Here is a 27,654-nt window from a genome sequence, read left to right on the forward strand (position 1 = left end):
AACGTATCTTCCTTTATTCTCAACAACTGTACTATTTCAGATAAAAATATAAAAAGTATTATTTCTCTGTAAAAAGGTGGCCTTTAACCTGCCATATATAGGATTTATAACTAATCTGCAAACACTAAGATTTGGGAATAATAGTTATTTAATTACATTTATAAAAATTAACACAAAAGGCTAAGACCTCTAAGAGCAGTAGTTGGGAATTAAAAGGACCCAGGAATATAGGTTAATGTCACATAATGTAGGAATACCACAATGGGATGCATTTGATAATTAGATTTATTTTTTTTAATATTAAGTACAATCTTAAATCAGTAGAATTTCACAGTAAACTTTTCAAGTATTTGATTTTTGGCTTATGGTAACTAAGTGTAAACCATTGCTTTTAATGTTCTTTTCAATGATATGCAAAAAAAATCACACTTGATTTAAGAACATTCGCTTAAATTTAAGTTCTTCACAAAACATAAAAAATGAATGACCATTATATTGTAAACATGATCAAAATAAATCTTAGACATGAAAAAAGAACATGATCCCCCAAAGCAGCAAAAATCTCACCTCCTTCAGAGGCAAACATAGAGCAAAATTAACAAAAAGATATTAACAGAATTGACCTGTAATTATAATATGACATACAGAAAACTTTTTAACAGAGATGATCCCTAAGAAGATTACAGTTATGAAAGATAATGAGGTGCCTTAAAATTTCCACTTGAAAAATTTGCAAAGGCTCATTGTTGGTCCATTTAATTACTCAGGAAGATTTGATCTTCACAGGAAGCAGCTTCTAATAGCAGCTCTGGAATACTAGTTGTGACTTCCACTTGGAGGGTGCTATAATAACAGTGTACAAGAAAATATGTTATTAAACATATAGGCCATAGCTTCAACTCCTCAAGAAGTCCTTTTACTGAATACTACCATCCTTTAAGCACTTTGACTGAGCTCCCTGTACCTTTATTTATACCCCTGGTCTATTATAGGGACAGAAAAGCTTTAGAGTTCACATGAGACCACTCTTTGTAAATATAGTGACCCCCATGCTCAGGATAAAGCAGACACACATACACATACACCCACACACACACACACACACACACACAATAATAAGACTTACTGCTGCCTTCAAAGCTTGATCTAGATCTTCCAGTAGGTCTTTCTCATCCTCTAAGCCCACAGAGAGTCGAATCAGTGTGTCACTAATTCCAAGGACATCTCTGTCATTCTTAGGAACTGATGCATGAGTCATGATTGCCCTGAAAGAAGACATGAGCAAATTTTTTATCACTATATGGTGTCAGTGGAGGCATGTTTCTGTCTCATAAACTGCAATTACCCTCAAAATTTTTCTGCTCCAAATATCAAATTTTGCATACCCCTATAATTCACAGGCAAAAAAAGAGAAAATTATGAAACTTATTTCTTCGAGCTATGATTTTAAGTGAAAAGCAAGATTTTTTTTAATCTTCTTTATACCTTCGGCAAGATATGCTCAATCCAAACACTGAAAGTGTATGTCAAGTACCCCCGTGCAGTAGGGTAAGGCATAGCCTCCCCAGGGTGTAGATTTCAATACCTGCCTACATGAGGCTTTGGCCAGAAATCGTGTACTCTGTGACCAACCTACTGGACTGTTACTTACAAGAGATCTCTTGGACCAAAAGCCTGTCATAATCAGTTTCCTCTGGATCAATTCAGAGCTGGACCTTCTGAGGCACATCGGAGAAAGACCACCAAGAATCACTAGTAGCAACCACTATGCATTCAGAATTCTACAATATAACTCCTGGCATAGAGGCCTAGAAGGATTTTTCAAACTATCTAGCAGCTCATTACCATCATCAACAGATGTAAAGGAAAAGCACCCATATGTCAAGCACTGCAGTAAAAATTGGGAAACCAAGAAGAATGAGATGTTTTCTTTACCCTAAATAACAAAGCAGGAGCTAAAAACTATGACAATTCACAAAACAAAATAGTCTATATAAACAATGCCAAACAGGTATAGACAAAAACACTGCCAAAGTTTCAAGGAAGGAGAAATTTCTGTGAAGAATAATGGAGGAGAGGCTTAGCATCTCCCTTAGCCCCAATATGTATACTACAGCCAACACTCTTCGTTTCCCTGCATGCCACCCGCAAAATCAATACCTAAGCTGCTTTCTCCTTTCTTACATGAGAGCCATGGGGGAAAAAAAAACATCTCAGTTGTGGTCTGAGTGATGGATATCTTCCTTTATCACACTACTAAAGTGTTTAGATAGAAACATCCATCTTAAAATGTTCTGCCCTGGGAGACTCATAATTCCTTAAAAGAATGTGTACATGTAGAAATAAGAACTCAGGTCTCAGAGACCAACAAACTTGGATATGAATCTTAGCCCCTCCACATACTGGCTGTGTGGCCTTATAAAAGTTACTCATCCTCAGTGCCTATTTCCTTATTTGAAATAATAACAGATGCACCTACTGTATGCTTACTATGAGGCAGATACTCTACTAGCTGGTTTGCGTGCATTAATTCATTTTTTTAATGAATAAAAATTGGATATGACACCTGTCTTCAAAGTTTGTCACAGGCATTAATTTGAAGGAACATGGATAAAGCACTTCGAAGCACTTGGAATGTAGTAGAGATGCCTAATAAAAGATAATAGTTCATAGTAGGTGCTAACATTTACGTGGTACTTAGTATGAACCAAGGCATTCGCTTAGGGAGATTTTTTCCCATGTTCTCACAAAAAACCTAAAAGCTATGTAGAGTGTTGCCCACATTTTAAAATCAAGGAAATTGAGATTTAGGGAGGATGAGTAACTTTTCCAAGGTCACAGAGTTATATGTGTTGTGAGGCTGGGAGACTAAGCTAATAAACATTATCTTCACTTCCTCCCTCCCGTATTGCAATGCTCTACTAGTAGCAGCAGAGTTGGGAGACACAGAATGAAGGGTCATAGAACAGACAAGCCCTGACCTAAATCCACCCATCCTCTGGCATCGCGGTTATAGCCTAAACCAGGGTGTCTGGGGGCCAAGCAACTTTAAACAAAAATCCCTACGTAAATCAGGAGAGATTTAAGACAAGAGAGTCTCAAGGTAATACACATTTCATTACTATGAAAAATAAACCCATTTCCCATGCTGAGTGTGCCCTCTTGTGCATCCAAACTTACTAGCAGGCATCTTCTGGAAAGACTAACAAAAAGCTGTGTTCAATGAATTATTTCAAGTCATTATTTGGACATCTTTTTTTTTTTTTTTTAAACTTTGTGAGACTGCCTGACTTTCTGTCTAACTGTAAACTCCTAAACAAAGACAGAAAAGAGGCCTAAACTTTGGTGGGCCCTGACATTTCTCCACACAATGCTTGCATAACAAGTTATTCCACAAATGTTTATGAAAATGAAGACACAGAAATACACCGTATATATTTAGTATAGTTAAAAATAGTTAGGTTATGATGTTGACTTAACCCTGCAATAATTACAACATATGGCCATAGTAGCATATAATAAAGGTAATATATATATCAGGAATGCTTGGTGGTACAGGTAATCAATAAATGAATAATCATTAATTTTTTGTTGTTGTTTTGGTTTTTTTGAGACAGAGTCTCACTGCGTCACCCAGGCTGGCGTGCAGTGGTGTGATCTCGGTTTGCGGCAACCTCGGCTTGCCACAACCTCCATCACTTGGGTTCAAGCAATTCTCATACCTCAGCCACCCAAGTAACTGGGATTATAGGCGTGCACCACCACGCCCAGATACTTTTTTCCTTTTTTTTTTCCAGTAGAGATAAGATTTCACCATGTTGGCCAGGCTGGTCTTGAACTCCTGACCTCAAGTGATCCACCCACCTCAGCCTCCCAAAGTGTTGTAATTGCAGGCATAATACATTGCACCAGGCCAAAAATCATTAATTATTAATCTCATTTTATGGGTTAAAAAATGGAAGTTTAAAGGTTAACTAATTGGTGGAAGCAGATCTCAAATCCAGATCCAGGCACCTTTTACCTCCCCTCACTGTTTCTGATGCAAATCCAAGAGTGAAGTTGCTAACATGTTCCTATGTGACACTTGAATCAATCAGCTCAACCTTCTGGATCTTTGTTTCCTTGCCTGTAAAATAAGCTGTTGGACTGTATGATCTTAGGCTGCTTCTTGTACCAATATCCTCTGATGCTTTGATAAAATTAGATGAATTGATTGGGTTAGATACTGAAGGGCCTGGTACCAAGTTAGGGTTTGGATTTATTTTGTACACAACATAAAGATATTAAAGGTTTATCCCACAGAGAACAGAAAGCAAAAGATTTGACAGTATCTAGTAGGGCTCTTCTCCAATAATCAAGGGCATGGAGGAGTTTCATCAGAGACAAATTCTCTGTTTCCCAAAGAGCTTTGAAAGAAGCTTTTCTAGTACAAAGTCTCCAGTCCCCTCTAAGGCTAAGTAGGGTAGAACATGTGGCCCTAGGTTAGAGGTCAGAGGTCAGAGATCCTAGAATACAATTACTGCTGGAATCTCTTTTTGACAGAGCAGGGAAGGAAGCAACATTTGGGAGGACACGACTCACTAACAAGTAGCCCGCCATGAGATTTATCAGGGTCTCCATCTTGACAGGGTAAGAGTCCATTCTGATTAATGTCATGCTATTCTTATTGTTAAATATCTTGAATTATCCCTGACCTTGTCACATTTCTTTCCCAATCATTAAAGCTGACATCAAATTTAAAGTACTGAGAAAAACAGAACTATACTTACGGAAGCTCAACAAGACTTTCGAATCCTCCCAAACTCTCAGCCAGAGTAAATAGCTATGGCAAAGAAAACATGAATTTAGACTTTCTAGTAAACTAAAAATACTAAAATCTAAAAATAAATGTTTTTAGGCCAGGCACAGTGGTTCATGCCTGTGATCCCAGCACTTTGGGAGGCCAAGGCAGGCGGATCACCTAAGGTCAGGAGTTCAAGACCAGCCTGGCCAACATAGTGAAACCCCGTCTCTACTAAAAATACAAAAATTAGCTGGCATGGTGGTGTGCACCTGTAATCCCAGCTACTTGGGAGGCTGAGGCAGGAGTATCACTTGAACCCAGGAGGTGGAGGTTGCAGTGAGCCAAGGTCATGCCACTGAACTCCAGCCTGGGGAAGTGAGTGAAACTCTGCCTCAAAAAAACAAGAAAAAATGGTTGCATTTGAGACTTTGCTCTGTGGTTACCACATAAATAAAAAAATCTCTAAATGCCTCCCAAGTTATACATACTTCCTTGTTAATACATATCACTTATGAAATACATCCTTTAACTCCCTACTGGAACAGGAAAAAACAAACAAAAAAAAAAAAAACCACTTTTTATTTTGAGTGTGATAGTGTCATAAAACTTTACAAATGTTTTAAAAGTTACTTTGGTAACTGTATGAAATTAAGGTGACACCAGGAACACTTTGACTAATCTGGCAGCTTTCTATTAATCTATTCTGTAGTATTCAAACTGCATGAGCTCAAGGTTAAGCCCAGTGTATGGAGTTGGACAGGTCTCTTGCTCGTGGCCCCTGAGAGCCTCCTGGGTTTTTGAAAATTAGACAAAGGCCTCCCCTAGTCAGATGCAGCCTAGGAGGCAAAGGGTTTGGAAAGCCATTCATAGGATGGATTTTTAGAATAAGCCTTGTGCAGTGCACTAACTGCACACTACTTCAAGGTTTTACCTATTTCATCTGAAAAAAAGGGGTTCACTTTTAAATAAAAGCATTGTGTCTCTCAAATTGATTGTAGTATGTAGAGAGTTAAGTAGATGAACATATTTAGATGTCTGCTACTGTGACACTTTTGTTTAAGTCATTTTCAACCCAATGCATTTCATGATAAAGAGGTTTATGAGTGTAACCTGCAGACACAAAAACTTTATCTGACTTGAGTGGAAGTGAGAGATAGTGAACTGCTGTAAGGAGGCCTTACCTCTTACAATTTTAAACCTATTTTGTAAGTTTACCTTTAGGTTCTTGAGGAAAATTTCAGCATGCTGAAGAGTGCCCTTAATATAAAAGGTGATCATCCCTGTACAACCTGTACACTGACGCTTCGCCAACTCATGCTGTGGATGAGAGGGCAGCCCTGTAATCATAAGGTATCAGAAAAGTCTTATTTTAGAGTCAAACATGTAATTTTTTTTGTTGTTGTTGTTTTTGGTGGGGGGAGAATTTTTCACTGTCTACTTAAGTAAACTGCAAATAAGTCTAAGATGAGGATTATGCCATGCTCACATCTGGCTACTTGCTCGGGCCCCTATCTCTCCAGCTTTATGTTGCCTCATCTTTTCTACCCTCTTCAGCTTTCTTTACACCAGTATCACTGCACTCCCTTTCATCTCAGGACCTTTGCCCATGCTGTCCCTTCAACCTGGACTTCCCTTGTTAATTATATCCTGTAATTTCTCGTTTAGTACCTGTCTTAGCCACCAGAATTGCTCCATGAGGGCAAATCCGTTTCTTTTGTTACTAATTGGATCCCAGTTCCTAGCGCAAAGCCTGGCTCATAGCTGGCAATTAATAAACATTTCTTGAATAAATCTCCAATACTTTGTCTATGCCTTTTTAACCAATGCTGCCCACTCTTCATGGCACAGAATATATATCAATCAACAGCCCTTTACCTAAAGTACATTTAGGGCATTTAGTTTCACATGTATTTCGCTTTGGTTTCTCTAAATTCCTTGTGTAGAGGGACCAGTCTTAATTTTTCTATATATTCTAGACGCTAAATCCTTCAAAAGGACCTAAAAATAAAAGAACTACTTTAGGACTACCACAGCTTAAGAGACTGGTAAAAATAAATTCAGCTAACTCCACAGGAGCATTTCTGGATGCTGGAAGAGGTGAAGGAATACAAATACAGAAGAGAACCTTAGGGGGCTGGGCACAGTGGCTCACACCTATAATCCCAGCACTTTGGGAGGCCAAGGCGGGCAGATCACCTGAAGTCAGGAATTCGAGACCAGCCTGGCCAACATGGTGAAACCTCGTCTCTACTAAAAATACAAAAAATAGCCAGGCATGGTGGTAGGCACCTGTAATCCCAGCTACTTGGGAGGCTGAGGCAAGAGAATCACTTGAACCCAGGAGGCAGAAGTTGCAGTGAGCCAAAATTACACCATTGCACTCCAGCCTGGGCAAGAGTGAAACTCCATCTCCAAAAAAAAAAAAAAAGAGAAAAAAAGAGAACTTCAGGGGAATTTTGGCACCTAATATCAAGTCTCAACTGGAACAAACCTCTATCAGATTAAAGTGAGAGTTAATGCTGAATGGCAGACTGACAAGATTATAAGCAAATCAACTGAAAAGTCCAATGTTAACATCTTTGAATAGATACACACAAGCCTTCAAATCACAGACCACCACAGGAACATCTAATGCATAAAACTAATTTTCTAATATCCAAGCATCCACTAGACACCACCACAGGAACATCTAATGCATAAAACTAATTTTCTAATATCCAAGCATCCACTAGACACCACCACAGGAACATCAAATGCATAAAAATAATTTTCTAATATCCAAGCATCCACTAGACTAGAGGCAATACAAGGGTAGAGACCATGTCTATCTTCTTTCCACCAGACCCACCACAGAGCCTGACACATGGCAGTGCTCAATAATAAATGAACATAAACAATACGTGAAAGCACTTAACTTAGAAATAAATGTTACATAAACACGATGCTCAGGATAACTGCTGAAATCCTAGTATAAGCGTATCTGCTTAGAAATCAAACTAACATACCAGGATAAATAACATACCAGGATAAATAACCTTTTCTACTCCAGGATTAGATTCCAAGAACTGGGCAACTGCCATTCCATTTTTGAAATGCTTTTCCATTCGGACATGTAGAGTCTTCAGACCTCGATTGCAGAGGTAACAATCAAGAGGAGATGGAACTGCTCCAAGAGCTGCAAAAAGAAAACATCCTGGATTAGTTTGAAGGCAGGATATGGCCAAGAAATTATCTGGCTTCTCTTTTTCATTATAGTGACTCTCAGAAGCTAGGTGTAAAGCTCAGTGTTTGAGTTCTGGGAGGAAAATAATATATCAAATCAGAAGCACGAGAACAAAGCATAGAATATGCTTAGAGAAATTTACTTTAAAATGAGGAGAAGCAAATATGCTGAAAACTAAGTAAAAGCACAATGATATAAACTTCTCGAATATGAAAATAAATAGTCCTTTCCATGATTTTAATAAAATCATAAATTGTGCATAGCCTAACCTTGTATTTCTTTGAAAACTTATTTTAACATACAGAGAAAAATAGCAGTTCAAGTCCTATTATTACTGAATATTCTACTAATATTCTATTTAGCCTTTGTGCAAAGCAGCCAATGATTTCACATACCTCCGGGATATATACTTCATTTCTACTTTTTATAAACGAAAGGATACTTACCAAGCAATAAGTTTCAGTTTCCCTCCTGGAGGACATTTTTATTCCTAATTATGTTTATATCTTACCTGTCAAATCACAATGGTTTAATCCTTAACTGTACTGGAGATAAACTAAGCAATGTAAATAGGAAATGGTGTTTAGACATCTGTTGAAAAATTTAAGTTGATACTATAAGTGCTATTTAAAATTAACCATCATTCCTGATATAAAAGGTATAGTATATGAAAGCCCTCATTTCAAATGTAATTTTAAAAAAGAAAAAAAAAACCCATCAAGTCTTAAAACTAAAAATTCACTAGGGCTTTATCAAATTATGATTATAATTAAGATGGACATGAAAATAAAAAAAAATCATTTCTTATGTCATAAAGCCTTGCTATGCTATAACCATTTTTTTTTTTTTTTTTTTTTTTTTTGACAGTATCTCACTCTGTTGCCTAGGCTGGATTGCAGTGGCACGATGTCAGCTCACTGCAACCTTCACCTCCCAGGCTCAGGCAATTCTCCTGTCTCAGTCACCAAGTATCTGGGACCACAGGCATGTGCCACTGCACCTGGCTAATTTTTTTGTATTTTTGGTAGAGACAGGGTTTCGCCATGCTGCTCAGACTGGTCTCAAACTCCTGAGCTCAAGTGATCCACCTGCCTCAGCCTCCCAGTGTGCTGGGGTTACAGGCATGAGCCACCGTGCCCAGCCTACTATAACTATTTTTATAACACTTTCCTCTAAAATCAGAAAAAATTTTTTTGGCTGGGCGCAGTGGCTCACGCCTGTAATCCCAGTACTTTGGGAGGCCAAGACAGGTGGATCACCTGAGGTCAGGAGTTTGAGACCAGCCTGGCCAACATGGTGAAACCCGTCTCTACCAAAAATATAAAAAATTAGCTGGGCATGGTGGTGGGCACCTGTAATCTCAGCTATTCAGGAGGCTGAGGCAGGAGAATTGCTTGAATCCTGGAGGCAGAGTGGTCACGAGCCGAGATCACGCCACTGCGCTCCAGCCTGAGTGACAGAGTGAAACTCCATCTCAAAAAAATAAACAAATAAATAATAAAGTCAGAATTTTTCTCCTCTATTTTTCATTTCTTCATAAATTATTAGAGTGCCATCACTTCACAACACTTAGTGGAAATATAAATATCAAATGTAGTCACTGAGAGAATCATAGAGAATCTGGACTTTTTAATACTTACAATTTTGCAAGAAACGAAGTCTATTATGAAGTCTTTCACAATTAACAGACACCAGGCCCATTACAACATCACTGTGGCCTAAAAACAAAATACAAACAAAAAAAGTTTCAATTAGAAACAATTTATATTTACTCTTTATTTTACAACTTCCAAAATGTGATTTTCACTTGAAAAAACTCTCAGGGAAGAAGCTCTATAAAATAAGTTTAAATAAACGTTATTCAATTGGACAGCAGCAAAAGCTATGTCTAAAACAATAAAATAAAATTATACAAGAACAAAATGTTTCTTTAAGGTGTCAGCAAGATAAAAGCATAACTTTTTACGGTCAACTTTAATCCTCTTCTCATAAATCATGAGCATAGTTTTGTGTACTATAAACGAAATCCTACATTTAATCAAAGGATTTTTTTTTTTTTTTACTTTCTACATGAGTCACAGAAAAAAAATCTACAAAATAATCAAAGAAAAGGGATCAAAAGTCAAGCCCTATGCTATTTTCACCTATCCATGGAAAAGATATTTAAAGTGTACGCTGTACGCATCTTACCATTCATGTATTTTGTTGCAGAACACATACAAATATCAGCTCCCAGAGCCAAAGGGCGCTGAAAGAAACAAGTTTTTTACTTAGAGAAACCATTTGAAAATATGCTTCATTACCTGCCTATCTGCAATTGTAAATTTCATTCTTATTATAATCAATATTAACTTTGCAAAAATATGTGCATCTTAAAATTTTCCAGGATCTCTGATATTATTTCTCCTTTGCCTCCCTCCCACCAAAGAAAAATGTAAAGTATTGAATCCAGTCTTTAATCTGAAGGCAAAAGTTTCTTGGAAATAGAAAATAAGCCCAGGTCAACCGGTCTCTTGAACCTGTTTTTTATAGCAGTTTCTGACAGGACTCTAAATTTATTACCTACAGTAGAGACACTGGTATTTTATGACTCATTAAACATGTAAAATAGTTGACATGAACATTCAGCAATTTTTATTAGAGTAAGTATAAACTCATCTGCTGAGATTTTTATTGATTAAAACTTCATGACGTATGCTGTGATTATTCACATTTGGGGTTTGTCATGACCTTGATTCTTAATGGATTCAACCAACTGTGGATAAAAAAAAATGGAAAAAAAAATGAATGGTTAAAAAAAAGAATGGTTGTGTCTGCATTAAACACGTACAGACTTTTTCTTGTCATTAGTTCCTAAACAATGTAGTGTTAACAACTACTAATAAAGCGGGTACATTGTATTAGGTATTACAAGAAATCTAGATGGCCGGGAGTTGGGGAATGGCTCACACCTGTAATCCCAGCAATTTAGGGGCTGAGGCAGAAGGATCGCTTGAGACCAGGATTTTCAGGCTGCAGTGGACCATGATCAAGCCACTGCACTTCAGCCTGAGTGACAGAGCAAGACTTTCTCTTAAAAACAACAACAAAGAAATAAATTTACTGGGGTGGGGGCTCACACCTGTAATCCCAGACTTTGGGAGGCTGAGGTGGGTGGATCACTTGAGGCCATGAGTTCAAGCCCAGCCTGGCCAACATGGTGAAACACTGTCTCTACTAAAAATAATAAAAAAAAATTAGCTGAGCATGGTGGTACATGCATGTAATCCCAGCTACTCAGGAGGCTGAGGCAGGACCAGGAGGCAGAGGTTGCAGTGAGCTGAGATGACACCACTGCACTTCAGCCTGCTCTGCGACAGAGCAAGATTCTGTCTCAAATAAATAAATAAATAAATAAATTTGTCTGAAATTGGGAGAATTAAGAAAAACAAAAAAGAGAAGGAATTTTTTAAAGTGTTTTCTTTCACCTAATTTTCCTGTAAATCAATCCTTTAAGTCATGGAGTATAATGTGATGTTCAATACATGTGTAATTGTGTAATGATCAAAAGCAGGGTAATTAGCATGTCCATCATCTCAAATATTTATCATTTCTTTGTAGTAGAAACATTTAAAATTCTCTCTCCTATTTTGATATATACAGTATATTATTGTTAACTCTGGTCATCATTTTGTACAGTAGAACACCAACACTTATTCCTCCTTCTAATTGTAACTTTGTACCCATTGATCATCCTCTGTCCTGCCCACCTCCACCCTCCCCTCCCTAGACTCTGGTCACCACTGTTCTATTCACTACTTCTATGAGATCAACATTTTTTACATTCCACGCATGAATGAGATCATGCCATATATGTCTGTCCATGCCTGGCTTATTTCACTTAACATAATGTCCTCTAGGTTAATCCTATAGTCTTAAAATGTATTTGTTTACAATGAGAGTGAAAGGTGTAGACTTTCCACTTAACAATACATTGTCAGGCAGGGCATGGTGGTTCATATCTGTAATCCCAGCACTTTGGGAGGCCTAGGTGGGTGGATCACTTGAGGTCAGGAGTTCGAGACCAGCCTGGCCAACATGGTGAAACCCTGACCCTGTCTCTACTAAAAATTCAAAAATTAGCCAGGGATGGTGGTGGACACCTGTAATCCCAGCTACTTGGGAGGCTGAGACAGGAGAATTGCTTGAACCGGGGAGGCAGAGGTTGCAGTGAGCTGAGATTGCACCACTGCACTCCAGCCTGGGCAACACAGCAAGACTCCATTTCAAAACAAACAAACAAACAAACAAACAAAAATACATTATCAACATCTTTCCCTTTACATTTTCCTAAACATAGAACCATATGTGTTTATTCCATCCTTACTAGAGCTGTTTAGTCTTTGGAAGATATTAGTACAGGTGGCTATGGGGACTTTTCACTTAGGGTATTTCAAAAATAGGATGCTTTAGGTAAAGTATTGCCCAAAGCACTCTCTGCATATGTGTTTGCACATCTCTAAAGGGATGGAGTCAAAGTAGATGAGGCCTAAGGTCTTTTCTAGTGCTAACATTTGTAAACTCTACAGCCAAAAGAGAAGGAAAAATAAAAACCAAATCACTAACACCTGCTGATCTCATTATCTTCTGAGAATCATGCTACATACTTTATATAACCCAGGGAAGCACTGTACAAAATACTTTACCTAACTCAATAAAATCAGTACCTTTATGGCTCTCATCATACAGGTGAGGAAAGGGTACTAAGAAAAATGAGATAGATCCCTCAGATTAAAAAGCTGGTAGAGCCAGGACTCACACCCAGACTGCCTGACTCCAGAGGTGCTAATCTGAAACTTCATGCTGGTAGGTCTATTTTGCCTTTCGTGAGACTTACAGAAGATCCAGAGGACAAAAGACTGGGAAGAAAGAGAATATATTCCGTTTTCATGAAGGTAAGACAATGAGAGGATTTTTTTCAGGAAGATTTGCTTTATGGAAACAACACATGTAGCTACTTAGGGATGATGTGATTCTGAGTAATTCAACTGGAATAAATCCAAATTGAAATGAAGCAAATTCCAATCATTGGCATGAGGAATGTGATGTGGGCTTCAAAAATGCAGAAAAACTAGACCTATGTTAGTGACGGTAATAGGAGAAGGAGGGCCAGGTTTGATGAGTAACCTGGGCAGGGCCAGGCTAGAAAACGTATGCAATTTTTGGGGAATATACAGGACTCACTGTGACTCAGCTAAAGCTATACTATGCTGTATTAACTGGCCTAATGTAAGCGGCATATGGGCTAAGGAGTTGTGATAAGGAATATTACACTGAAAATCACTTGGGACAAATAGACGATGCCAAATAGACAATGCCAGATTTTTCACTTGGAAACAGATTGCTTTACCTGATAAAATCAGTAATCAAGGATACATTATGAGCCAAAGGCAGATGGCCCATGAAGCTGTCTGAATGCAATGTAGGCAGGAAATGTGCTTCAGGAAAGGAAAATAAACTATGACAATGCCTTCAAATAAAATGGGGGAAGGTGAAGAGCAGGTTTATAGAAACTGCCCAGGGAGTCGGCCAGTCACATGGAAGCAGCAACCTGGATCAACTTCAGGGACCCAGAACAGAAAAGGGGGGAAATGTAAACAATAAAACCTGTAAACATCTGCCCAATTGAAGAGCCAGAGAAAATGAGCTGGGTTTCAGGAACTCTGCAGAATAAAGATGAACTACAGGAAGTGTACTAAGTATGACAAGGTACAGGCAGGAAGAAAAGAGCAGGAAGAAGGTAACTCCTAACAAAGAAAGGAAAGAGTTGGGTTACTCAGAGGAAAGAGAGGGAGAACCTGTGGGGAAAAGGCAGGAAACAAGTTAATTATAAAGAGATCCCAAAGTGATCTACAAAAGAAAGCAAAACAGAAAAGAGGATGAAACTAGACACAAGACAGAGAAAAAAGGAAAGGATAGAGGATGTATGGGAGGGGTGGTCTGGGGAGGAAACAAATGCAGAGGGCTAGGTAGGGAAAGAAATCATTAAAGAGAGTTGCTACGGTTTGAACACTGTGTACTCCAAAATTCATAGGTTGAAATCTAATCACTAGTGTGATTAGGAGGTGGGCCTTTGGGAGGTGATTAGGGTGATCTGTGCCTGATATGATTTGGATCTGTGTCCCCACCAAATCTCATGTTGAATTGTAATCCCCAAATGTTGGAGTGCAGCCTGGAGGGATATATGAGGGTGGATATATCATGAATGGTTTAGCACCATCTCCTCTTGGGACTGTCCTCACAATTGTGAGTTCTTGTGAGATTTGGTTGTTTAAAAGTGTGTAGCACCTTCCCCCTCGTTCTCTCTCTTGCTCCTACTCTGGTCATGTGACGTGCCTGCTCCCCCCTTTGCCTTCCACCATTATTGTAAGTTTTCTGAGGCCTCCCCAGAAGCCAAGCAGATGCCAGCATCATGCTTTCTGTACAGTTTGCAGAACCGTGAGCCAATTAAGCTTCTTTTCTTTATAAATTACCCAGTCTCAGGTTATTTCTTTATAGCAGTGTGAGAAGGGACTAATACAATGCCCTGATAAAAGAGGCCCCAGAGAACTGCGTCTCTTCTACCATGTGAGGACATAGTGAGAAGGCTCTGTCTATGGACCAGAAAGCGGGCCCTCACCAGTCACTGAATCTGCTGGCACTTTGATTGAGGACTTCCCAGCCTTCAGAACTGTGAGAAATAAATTGCCATTTATAAGCCACCCAGTTTATGGTAATTTGTTATGGCAGCCCAAAGAGACTAACACAAGAGCACTATAAATACTTACAGCTATAATGTAAAATAAATAAAGTAAAAGTTCAAAATAATAATAAGTTAAAGAGATCTAGGCATAGTATATGGAGTGCTGAAGGAATAAAAACTAGAAGAGAAATAATATGTATAACATACACTGAAATCATTGAGCATCACTTTTCTTTTATAATATATATAAAAATATTGAAGATGACTGAAAAATATGACTGATTTGTAACCAATGCATAAACGTTCAAGTTCTTACTATGTATAAGGAATTAGCAGATACAATCACATAATAAGGCCATTTCTTCAGAGTTTACACATCTTAAGAGAACTGGTAAGCTTTAATAAATAAAAAACACAAAGTACCATAGAGGATATTAACATATGTTTGAAAAGATACTAACTAATGGTAGAAGAGGTCCAAATTTAATTCTCTGTCCAATAAATAATGAATGATGATTAGATTTCATGAATTTGATCATGATTTTAATTTAAGCAAGTCCTTTCTTTCCTAATTATGGATATATGTGATTTACTAATTGTGCCAAAAAAAATTATTTTCATTTACCTGGAAATACGGCGACATAAAGGTGTTATCCACGACCAAAATAATGTCTCCACGCTTATGGACAATATGTGCGCAGGCTTCAATGTCAATCATCTTCAGGACGGGGTTCGTGGGGGTTTCAATCCAAACAAGCTAAAATAATTCAATAGTTTGTAAAAATATACTTTACAAACATACATCTCATATATTGTAACAATCTGGGAAGCTATGTTATATATAATGGAAACACGTGGATGATGATGTTGGGAGGTTCAAATCTGAATCCTAGCCTTACCTACAAATTTCTGAGGCCATTGGTATGTAATGTATCCTATTGATCTGTATAATTGGGTTGGTAATACCTATCTTACAGAATTTTTGTAAAGATCAAGTGAGATAATGTACATGTAAACAGAAAAGTACTGAAGTTAATTATTGTATTTTTCTTAAAAAAAGGGAGTGTATTCCAAAGACATAGCTCGGTGTCTGTTCTCAAAGATAAATAACATAGATTGTGTAAGAATACATCCTAGAATTTTAATGAAAGAGAATTATCCCTATGATGCCAAAAATATATTTAATATGAACTTAATGCCAGAAACCCTGGAAACTACAGAATAAGCACCTAAGACTTGAAGAGCATGGGCTTTAGACTAAAGAAGAAAAGTGACACCCACAACAGAAAAACTGGTTACTGCCTACTTAAAAAGTAACAATGACCTTTTTATCTCAAAACCTACCACAATTCAGACACATAGTAGATGCTTGATTGTTATCAAAAAGACCAAAGAAAATAATTCTATTTGTTGAACAAAATGCCATTGTATTGAATTACTTTTTTTTTTTTTTTTTTTTTTAAGAGGCAGGGTCTCACATTGTTGCCCAGGCTAGAGTGCAGTGGCATGATCACAGCTAACTGCAGCTTCAACCTCTCAAGCTCAAGTGATCCTCCTACCTCAGCCTCCCCAGTAGTTGGAACTACAAGCATGTGGCCATGTCCGGCCAATTTTTTTTTTTTTTTTTTTTTTTTGCAGAGAAAGGGTCTCGCTATATGTCTCAAACTGCTGGCTCAAGCGATTCTCCTACCTCAGCCTCCCAAAGTGCTGGTATTACAGGCATGAGCCACTGTGCCCAGCTGATTCTTTTTTTATTACCTATTATTTAAATAGGCTAGGGATCTGGTTTAATACACTTCTGACTTTAGAGTTTTACTCTGGAAAAGATAAGATGGCTAAAATAATACATATTCTACAAAAATTTTGAATTATTTAAAGAATCTATAAAAATTATTCCTGATAAGAATTTATTATTCCTACTAATAAGAAAAAATAAATAAATAAAAAGTAGGTTTTACATGGACTTAGACATTCTACTTCAAGTGAAAAACCTGATATTTCAGGAAGGAAAATGTATTAATCCAAGTTCGTAGAGTCACTATATAAAGTTCTGTTGACAAGACTTACTATATTCACAATTTGCTTTCCTCCCTTAGAATGATTCAGACCAGGGCCGGGCGTGGTGGCTCATGCCTGTAATCACAGCACTTTGGGAGGCTGAGGCAGGTGGATCACAAGGTCAGGAGTTCGAGACCAGCCTGGCCAACATGGTGAAACCCCCGTCTCTACTAAAAATACAAAAATTAGCTGAGCATGGTGGTGGGTGCCTATAATACCAGCTACTCGGTAGGCTGAGGTAGGAGAAGCGTTTGAACCCAGGAGGCGGAGCTTGCAGTGAGCCGGGATCACGCCATTGCACTCCAGCCTGGGTGACAGGGCGAGACTCCGTCTCAAAAAAAAAAAAAGAAAGAAAGACTCAGACCAGCTATTTTAATGTGGCTTTTCTCCCAAGCAAGATAAAAAACAAGTTCTTCTGAAAACAAATCTTAATTACCAAAAGCTCAACCATGTTAATGTGCAAAGTAATTATTTGTACATGAAAAGACATGCATTTTTTAGCATTCATTGCAACATAATCTTTGGTACAATTCTAACCTTTAAATCATTAGCAAAAAGTTGTAAACAGCTGACTTATAAAAGACACTGGTCCTTCTTTTATCCACACAGAATTTAAATGAGTTCGCAAGAAAGAATATCACATATGCCATTCACTCAGACACAAAACACCTTCCGGTGGCATACAAACTTCCCCGGATGGAAGCTAAAGATTGTTTGTGGCCCATTCTCTAAATCTACTAGTATCTGGGCAGCATCCCTTACAGCCCAGCAAAGCCACTGTGCTTAGGGTTCGGGGGTTTGGCAGGTTTCTTTTTCTATAATCCAATCTCTGTGATGACTTCTGTTACCAATACTGTTTTGGCTATGCAGTTAAGAATTAGGTGCTCCTGCATAGCAATTTTTTTTTAACAATTACCATGTATCCAGGAACTATACTAAGCATTTCATATGCATTATCTCATTTGATTCTCACACTCCCCTTTCTATAAAACCAGTATAATTATCTCCATTTTGCAAATGAAGAAACTGAGACTTTGGTTAAATAATTTGCCCAAGATAATACACCAACTAAGATACAGAATTAAAATTTGAACTCCACTCCAGAAACCATGTACCATCATCATGCTATAATACCCTGGAGATGACAGTCTATCTTAATTTTGTCGATGTTTCCAATGGGATATAATAAAATTTGTTATTCACATTAAATTATATCATCTAGTAAACAGAAATGATGAAAACAAAACATCAAAGGAAAAACAGGCAAAACTGAAAACGAGCTGAGTTACCTTGGTTTCTGGCGTAATCGCCGCCTCTAGTAATTTGATTTTGGAACAATCAACAAAAGAAATCTTTAATCCAAATTCAGATGCCACCTGCCTGAAGTACCTGTTTGTACCTGAGACAGAAGAGAATCAGAAAAAATGGAAAGAACATTGCATTAAGAAACATTCATTCCTTCTGCGTATAAACACAAAATATATAGAACTCTCAGTCACCAAGAAAAATGCAACTAAAAGCACTTCTAGTTTGGTCAAATAGTTTGTCTATCTGAAATAGTAAAGAATAATAAGATTTGTTCTTTAAAGGCTCAAGAGTCAAATAAAACACACTTGAGATCCAAAAATAGCCTGAAGCAAATAATGTTTCTCAAAACATCCAGTCTCCACTAAGTGACATGCTTCCTGAAACATCCTATCTTTTTAAACAATTTCTACCTAGTTCTCAACTGTAAACTAAATGAACCAATGTCAATGAAATGTTTGAAATAAATTTCAAAATACTTTGTAATAGAAAAGAATTGGTTACTATTCTTTGTACTTTTTCCATCTTTTTGTTATGTTCTGAAAGTTTTAATCGATAAAATGAGACAATATAAATCAAACTACCAGATTTTTACAGTGAAAGAAGATAAATCATTTGACTTAAAATAATTTCTTTTATAAATACACCTGGATTTATTTTTACACATAAAAACTTAAAGGAAAAATTGCTATTGATACTCAATAACAACAACAACAACAAAAGAATATTCTGTCATTAACGAGAAACTAGACTTGTGATGGTATGTAGACTGACCCTAGGTAATATAAAATTGGAAAATAACGTAAAAAGTTCTTTAAAATCAACAATTTTCAGGATTTTACACCTATGTTTGTCATGAGACTTTTATAATGCATTATAAAAGTATCTGAAGGTTTGAGATTTCTATAATTTCAATTCAACAAGTTAATATAAGAAACTAAGATAAAATACAAAACATTGTGCAAATTTCTGAGGGATAAAATGATTACTAAGAGTGAGTCCCTTCCTTTAAAGCAGGAGTCCCCAACCCACAGGCCACAGACATGTACAGGTTTGTGGCTTGTTAGGAATCCAGCTGCACAGCAGGAGGTGAGCAGCGGATGAGCATTATAACTTCCTGAGCTCAGTCTCCTGTCAGATCAGCGGCAGCATCAGATTCTCACGGGAGGAAACCTACTGAGAACTGCTCATGCGAAGGATTTAGGTTGTGTACTCCTTACGAGAATCTAACTTTCGAGGGATCTAGATTGCATGCTCCTTATGAGAATCTAAATAGCACCTGATGATCTGAGGTGGAACAGTTTCATCCTGAAACCATCCTCCTGTCAATGGAAAAACTGTATTCTACAAAACCGGTCCCTGAGGCCGGGCACGGGTGACTCACACCTGTAATCCCAGCACTTTGGGAGGCCGAGGCGGGTGGATCACCTAAGGTCGGGAGTTTGAGACCAGCCTGACCAACATGGAGAAATCCTGGCTCTACTAAAAATACAAAGTTAACCAGGCATGGTAGCACATGCCTGTAATCCCAGCTACTCAGGAGGCTGAGGCAAGAGAATCTCTTGAACCCAGGAGGCAGAGGTTGCAGTGAGCCAAGAGTGTACCACTGTACTCTAGCCTGGCAACATGGCAAGACTCCACCTCAAAAAAAATCCGGTCCCTGGTGCCAAAAAGGTTGGGGACTGCTGTTTTAAAGGACTTAGTGATTTAACTTTTTGTTCCGATAGGAAATACATAAAATGATAATATTCTAGAAATCACATTTTAATTATTTGGAAGCATCTGGAATATATGTATATGTATATTCACAAAATTCCTTGCTTTTGTTTTAAACACAAAAATCAGTGGGCTTAAAGGCAAGGGCAAGCCTGTCTTCTCCACATTCACCACTTTAAATAGTTAACATTTAATCTCTTTGGAATGTAAGTTCTTAAATATAGAGCCATAGATGGGCTTCAGGGGTTCAATCGTGAGATCCCCTAAAATTAAAATGCTAATCACTGAGTGTAGTCTTAAGAACGTTTTTTGGGAAAAGAGGCCCATATCTCTCAACAAATTTTCGAAAGTTTCCCTGGTACCAAACAAAAAATAAAAAGCAAAAGGGGATATGTGGGGTTGAGCTCTTGAGAGTAACCTGAGTGGTAGTTCACCTTTATTACAGGTAAAAATTAAGTTACAGGAGAACATTGTCTTTCTAAACCTTATCTTCTCTAGAGCAGAACATGTCTGCAAGTTGATCAAGTGCTACGTATTCATTCTAGTGCCTTAAATACTATTCTTATTAAATAATCTCTGGCCAGGTGAGGTGGCTCATGCCTGTAATTCCAAAACTTTGGGAGGCTGGAGAGGGAGGATCACTTGAGCTCAGGAGTTCCAGACCAGCCTGACCAACATGACGAAACCCCGTCTCTACAAAAAATACAAAAATTAGACAGGTGTGATGGCACATGCCTGTGGTCCCAGCTGTTCAGGAGACTGGGGCATGAGAACCATTTGAACCCAGGAGGTGGAGATTGCAGTGAGCCGAGATTGCACCACTCCACTCCAGCCTGGGTGACAGAGCAAGATCCCGTCTTAAAATAAACAAAAAAATAAATAAATAATCTCTCTTATAAGCAGTTCCAGAAAACGGACCCTAAGTGTTTATGCTCCTCTTTTGCCAAGTCTGAGAGAGCATAGAGGTGCCCGTCACACCTGTAAAATATAATAAATAACCAAAAATACTGGCAATATTGTTAATATTAATTCAGGGCTCACTTTCTTATCTGTAAAATACAAGTTTACACAACATAAACGAGAGGGGTCACCTACCTCCATACACATCATCCATACAAATAATTTGGTCTCCTGCTTTTAAAAGGTGGGTAATAGTTACAGTGGCTGCTAAACCTGAAGCAAAGGCCAAACCTAAAATAAAAATCAAGTTAGAGTAAGCTGAAAAGTCAGGCCTATAGGTTAAAACACACCTCCAAGTATTTATCTGACATACTTCAATGCAGATAGGGCAGCCATCACTGCTGAGTTGCTAGAGGCCCCTGATTAATACCATTACAAAATCTCCTTTTCTATTTCAAGAATAAGATATCTTTAAAATAAAAAATACATAATGTGGACAGATACTTTTGTGTTAAGTCAATTTTGCCTTGGTAATAACATTTCTCTGAAACACTTCAAGAAAATAATTCTTTACAAATATCTGAGATAAAAGGTCTATTACCAGTTAAATTACAGTTTGAAAATAGCAAACTAAAGGAATTTCAGGGCGGGCATGGTGGCTTATGCCTATAATCCCAGCACCTTGGGAGGCCAAGGCAGGTAGATCATTTGAGGTCAGGATTTCGTGACTAGCCTGGTCAACAGGGTGAAACTCTGTGTCTACTAAAAATACAAAAACTAGCCAGGCATGGCGGCACATGGCTGTAATCCCAGCTGCAAGGGAGACCGAGGCAGGAGAATCGCTTGAACCCAGGAAGTGGAGGTTGCAGTGAGCCGAGAATGCACCACTGCACTCCAGCTTGGGCGACAGAGGGAGACTCCATATCAAAAGAAAAAAAAAAGAAAAAAAATTTCAAACATAAAGAATACAGCAAAGATATGATTCAGACATTCATTATATGAATATGCAATTCAGTAAATATTTTAACAAAACTCGCATCAGACCTGAGATTTGTCTGATAAGTGTAATCACAATGAATACACAAGACTCTCCATGAAAAAAAGAAAAAGTTTAGGGAGTTAATCTCTAATCTCTGACAGTACATTATCAGGAGTTATTGACCACTGAAAATAAACTTTAGTGCTATTCTTAAGCACAAATTATTAGGTGAATAAGCTAGAGGATAAGAAAGTTTAGGCCAAGTGCGGTGGTTCACATCTGTAATCCCAGCACTTTGGGAGGCCGAGGTGGGCAGATCACTTGAGCCCAGGAGTTCGAGACCAGCCTGGCCAAAATAGCAAAACTCGATCTCTACTAAAGATACAAAAAAAAGGCTGGGCGTGGTGGCCTACTCCTGTAATCCCAGCACTTTGGGAGTCCAAGGCGAGAGGATCATGAGGTCAGGAGATCGAGACCAGCCTGGTCAACATGGCGAAACCCCATCTCTACTAAAAATACAAAAATTTAGCTGGGCGTGGTGGCAGGCACCTGTAATCCCAGCTACTTGGGAGACTGAACGAGGAGAATCGCTTGAATCCAGGAGGAGGAGGTTGCAGTGAGCCGAGATCCTACCATTGCACTCCAGCCTGGGCAACAAGAGCAAGGCTCTGTCTCAAAAAAAAAACCAAAAAAAAACAAAAAAAAAAATATTAGCCGGGTGTGGTGGTGCGCACCTGTAATCCCAGCCACTCAGGAGGCTGAGGCAGGAGAATCGCTTGAATGAGGTTGCAGTGAGCAGAGATCGTGCCACTGCACTCCAGCCTGGGCAACAAAGTAAGAAACCCTGTCTCAAAAAAAGATTTTATGTTCTAATTGGTGGTGTTATTAAATTTAATTTCCATGTATTTATTTATACTGACAGTTTCAGATGAAGATTGTTTTCACACAAATAGTACATAATAAATGTAGTATTAATAAATGTAGTATTCATGTGAATTTTTTCCTTTATTCATTTGTCCTCTATTCATATGTATTTTTACCTGATGATTACACATATGCATATTTTACCAACTGAGGGACCTTGGGCAAAGAATTCAAAGTCAGTAGAACAGGAATTTTGGACTACCGAATCTGTTTGTTTTCAGTTCCACATTCTGTGCCTCTATGGCTTTCTCTATACATTTAAAAATAGATTCTAGACTGTGAAATGGAAATTACTTACAGTACTTAGCCCCATCCAGTGCTGCCACTGCTTTTTCAAGGCAATTCCTAGTGGGATTTCCAGAACGGCTATATTCAAAACCCTGAAGAAAACAAGTTTGAGTTCATCCTAAGAGATTTAAGTTTATTATCAGAGTCCTAACATAGACAACTACAGTTTCACCCTACCATATGAGTTTCTATTCTTTAGTCATGATATGTCTTGCTTTAATACAGAAGCAGAAGAGTGCTGTGGCTATAGTCAAGAGGCTCTGAAGTCAAATAAACTCTATGTGAATTCTGTATCTGCCACTTCTGAGGTGCACGACACTAGGTAAGTTACTTCACATTTCTAAAAGTCAATCTCAGTATCTGTAAAATGGGAATGAAATACAGATGTCTAATTCATTAAATCGTTGTGAAAATAAAATGAGATAATGCACAAATTCACTACATGTTTCCTGGCACATGCTAATCACTAATAAATGGCAGTTTTTATTATTAGTATTTTTATTATATTAGACTCACCTTTTTTCATTAATCTGGAAACATTAGGAAAAGGGACTTGCATAAGCCAACAGAATAAACCTAATTCTAACCTGTGTTTCATTTCCTAAGAAATAAGTGATTAAATGATACAAGTTTCTTTTGTTTTAAGGATAGGACCTCCCTCTATTGCCCAGGCTAGAGTACAGTGGGGCAATCACAGCTCACTGCAGCCTCAAACTCCTGGGCTAAACAATCCTCCCATCTCAGCCTCCTGAGTAGCCAGGACTACAGGTGCACATCGCCATGCCTAACTAATATTTTAATTTTATTTTTTGTAGAGGCAGTCTAGCTATGTTGCCCAGGCTGGTCTTGAACTTCTGACCTCAAGCAATCCTCCCACATTGGCCTCCCAAAGTGCTGAGATGATAGGTGTGAGCCACCTGTCAGGCTGATTCAAGTTCTATTTGGCATACAACAGGAAGTTATGATCGGATCCTACAAATACTCAGCATTCATTCACATCTTGGCTCTACAAAAGCGGCTCAAAACATAGGGAGCAATTCCTGGCAAAACAACTCCACACAATACTTTTTAGAAATGTGCATTCCTGTAATCCCAGCTACTCGGGAGGCTGAGGCAGGAGAATTGCTTGAGCCCAGGAGGTGGAGGTTGCACTGAGCCGAGATCGTGCCACTGCACTCCAGCCTGGCCGACAGAGTCTGTCTCCAAAAAAAAAAAAAAAAAAAAAAAAAAAAAAAAAAAATTGCATTATTCTGCTCTTACATATACGGCACCCTGCTAGCTATATTCATCCAGTCATTCTATTAATCCTTATGACTGAGAAAGTGAAGCCAAATGTAGTAGTACCTAGAGAGTGTCAAAACCAGATTGCAAACCAAGGATTTCAACATTAATTAGAAGTCCTGTAATTTTCTCCCTCAGCTTCACATCACACATAACAAAACACAACACTCTTTCACCTTTATTTCTGATTCAGAAGCTCGCAGTATTAATAATAATAACTTTTAAAAGTTTTGTTGCTATGTGCCCTTGTTTATGACAAGTTGAGCAGACTTTTTTTTTTTTGAATGGGAGTCTTGTTCTGTTTCCAGGCTGGAGTGCAGTGGTGCAAACTCCACCTCCTGGGTTCAAGCGATTCTCCTGCCTCAGCCTCCCGAGTAGGGACTACAGGCATGCCACCACACCCAGCTAATTTTTGTATTTTTTTAGTAGAGATAGGGTTTCACCACATTAGGGAGGATGGTCTCAATCTCCTGACCTCATGATCTGCCTGCCTCAGCCTCCCAAAGTGCTAGGATTACAGGCGTAAGCCACCACGCCCAGCCTGAGCAGATACATTTTACAGGGTTCTAGGATATCCTTACCACTCCCCACCATCACCTTCTTACCATGACCTGCAGCTGCACCCAGCAGATTAAAAAAAAAAAAAATGCTTGGATTCATGTGGCGTCTGCCACAGAAAAGTACCTTACATTTCTCATTCAACTCTTCAAATTCCCTTTAGTGGTCTTAGCTAATTTTTAAAAAGGGCCGGGCGCAGTGGCTCATGCCTGTAATCCCAGCACTTTCAGAGGTGGATCACCTAAGGTCAGGAGTTCAAGACCAGTCTGATGGTGAAACCCTGTCTCTACTAAAAATAAATAAATTAGCTGGGCATGGTGGCGGGTAGCTGTAATCTCAGTTACTCGGGAAGCTGAGGTAGGAGAATTGCTTGAACCCAGGAGGCGGGGGATGCAGTGAGCCAAGGTGGCACCACTGCACTCCAGCCTGGGCAACAGAGCAAGACTCTGTCTCAAAAAACAAAAACAAAAACAAAAAAAAGATACTAAGCAGAGTTTTTGTGGATTTAACCATCCCTGCTGGCTTCCTGGAAACATTTAATTATTAATATTACACCCGAATGGTTAACTTTTGCACTGAGTTCCAAAGCTTGGGCAGCTACACATTCATTAAACCCTACACGAGAAATGAACTGCATATTTGAAAGAGAGGCTGTGAGCTAGACGCAGTGACTCACACCTGTAATCCCAGCACGTTGGGAGGCCAAGGCGGGTGGGTTACGAGATCCGGAGTTCAAGACCAGCCTGGCCAACATTGTGAAACCCCGTCTCTACTAAAAAAAAAAAATACAAAAATGAATCAGGCACAGTGGCAGGTGCCTGTAATTCCAGCTACTTGGGAGGCTGAGGCCAGAGAATCGCGTGAACCCGGGAGGTGGAGGTTGCAGTGAGCCACGATCGCACCACTGCACTCCAGCCTGGGCGACAGAGTGAGACTCTGTCTGAAAAAAAAAAAAAGAGGATGAAAGAGAGGTTGTGTACATCTTTTGATTCTAAAATACAGTAAGGAGTATTCTAAATCAGTTGTAGAAATGGCCTTAGAACTCTATCTCACAAAACAAAGGACTGTCTATAAGGATTTTCCTCAACTTATATAACACACTGAAGTGGTTTCCAAAGCATAATCAAGGCCTTGGACTTACAGACTTTAACTAATTCTTACAAATCTTGTAACTTTTAAATTCCCAAGACCCATCAAATATGCCACCAAAAGGGGAAAAAAAGCTATGTGATTAGCAAAGAGGGCTCTTTCATAGGCTTTACAGATCATTCATGTATGACTCTGGATCAGTTCCTTTTCTATAAAAAGTACATAATACCTGTCCTGCCCTCTGACTTGGCTGTTGTGAGGATCAAATGGAAATAGTGTAAATATGAACATCATGAAAAAACAAATTACCATCGAGTAATTATTATGTACCATACAGTCTTAAATACATCTCAACAACTTATGCGGTAGGTACTATTGTTATCCAAATTTATACAGGATCAATCAGAGGCTTTAATAGGTTAAATAACTTGCCCAAGACACCCCGGCTCAGAAGAAGTGGTGTCAGAATACAAAACTAGCTTTTGACTATAAGACTTATGTCCTCTTTTTGTTGTTTGAGTTGGAGTTTCGCTCTTGTCGCCCAGGCTGGAGTGTAATGATGAGATCTTGGCTCACTGCAAGCTCCGCCTCCTGGGTTCAAGCGATCCTCCTGCCTCAGCTTCCCGAGTAGCTGAGATTACAGCTACCTGCCACCATGCCCAGCTAATTTATTTATTTTTGGTAGAGACGAGGTTTCACCATGTTGACCAGGCTGGTCTCAAACTTCTAACCTCAGGTGATCCATCCACCTCAGCCTCCCAAAGTGCTGGGATTACAGGCGTAAGCCACTGCACCCAGTCATGACTTGTGTTCTTAATCACTAAGCCACAATGATTAAATGATGCAATAGGCTAAATTGTTACTAGCATTATTAGAGATAGCATAGTGTAGCTGAGTGCCTAAGAGTTGGTTCCTAAAGCAACCTCAAGTTTCTAAAGTTTGAATCCCAGCTCCAATACTTACTGGTCTAAGGCTACTTAACTCCCTAAATCTCAGCTGTTTTATTGAGAAAAAATGAGGATTCGGTTCAGACTAGGGTTGTTGTTAGGATTAGATGAGACAATACGTGTAGTACACATGCTATATACAAGTATGTATTTGGCACATAGTAGATACTCAATAACTATTAATACAGCTACTGGGAACAATCTTAATTCTCGTCAAGTTATCAGACCCTTAATATTTTTTAAGCTGACTCCGAACTACATCTTTAAAATTTATGCTGCTAAAGGTAACTCAAAAAAGTTAGGACCTTCGGTTTTTAATTGCAAATTTGTCAAAATCACGTGAATTTCAGGCCAAATCTATATGGCAAGTTGGACAAACGGCTTCTTCCATTCCTGCTTATCAAAAGAAACACGGTCACTGGACCATCCGACACAAAGCTATACTGCAAGAATTACAGCGTAGAAACATCTTTCGGTTGCCTTCCTAATTTATAAGTAATATTATAAATTACTTACATGCCTTTCAAATTCATAAGCCATCTTTCTTTTCCCGCCCAACTGTGGACAGCCCCAGACAGACTCAGCTCACCGAGTGCTGGCCAGGCGCCGCTTGCTTGAACGTAGTGGACAGTGAGATGAGGGGCACCACAGCCCTGGAGGTCCATTGCTCTGGTTCCTGGCCCACATGGATGGCCTGCGTGGCGAAATGCTGGAAGTGAGGCAGGAAACCTTGTGAGGAGGCGTCTTTTTCCTGCATGCTGAACCGCGAAAGCAGAGAGGAAAAGAACCGGGAAACCGGGTGTCCGGGGTAGGGAGAGACAGAAGGATCGGCCAAGAAGGAGCTAAAGCGCGCAGAAAGAGCCGACAGCGAAGCACTAAAGC

At 38.8% G+C, this 27,654-nt stretch overlaps 1 protein-coding gene across 4 annotated transcripts; it reads right to left on the reverse strand.

The window, feature by feature from the left end:
* Positions 1-267: 267 nt before the first annotated feature.
* On the reverse strand, positions 268-27,654 carry CTH (cystathionine gamma-lyase). 4 transcript variants are annotated; one of them, XM_045368865.2, is made up of 12 exons: positions 27,362-27,654; positions 22,908-22,989; positions 20,902-20,997; positions 18,075-18,184; positions 15,353-15,484; positions 10,197-10,254; positions 9,647-9,724; positions 7,806-7,958; positions 5,999-6,120; positions 4,770-4,822; positions 1,127-1,265; positions 268-843 (listed from the first exon to the last, which is right to left on the reverse strand). In XM_045368865.2, the coding sequence occupies exons 1-12, from the start codon at positions 27,527-27,529 to the stop codon at positions 817-819; spliced, it is 1,218 nt and encodes a 405-aa protein (XP_045224800.1). In that variant the 5' UTR covers positions 27,530-27,654; the 3' UTR covers positions 268-816. The 4 variants fall into 4 exon arrangements, 3 of the variants coding, with proteins under 3 accessions (XP_045224800.1, XP_045224806.1, XP_045224809.1); XM_045368871.3 differs by having other exon boundaries at positions 27,289-27,654; XM_045368874.2 differs by lacking the exon at positions 22,908-22,989.

The sequence above is a fragment of the Macaca fascicularis genome, chromosome 1 (assembly GCF_037993035.2).
Source record: "Macaca fascicularis isolate 582-1 chromosome 1, T2T-MFA8v1.1".
NCBI classification, from domain to species: domain Eukaryota; kingdom Metazoa; phylum Chordata; class Mammalia; order Primates; family Cercopithecidae; genus Macaca; species Macaca fascicularis.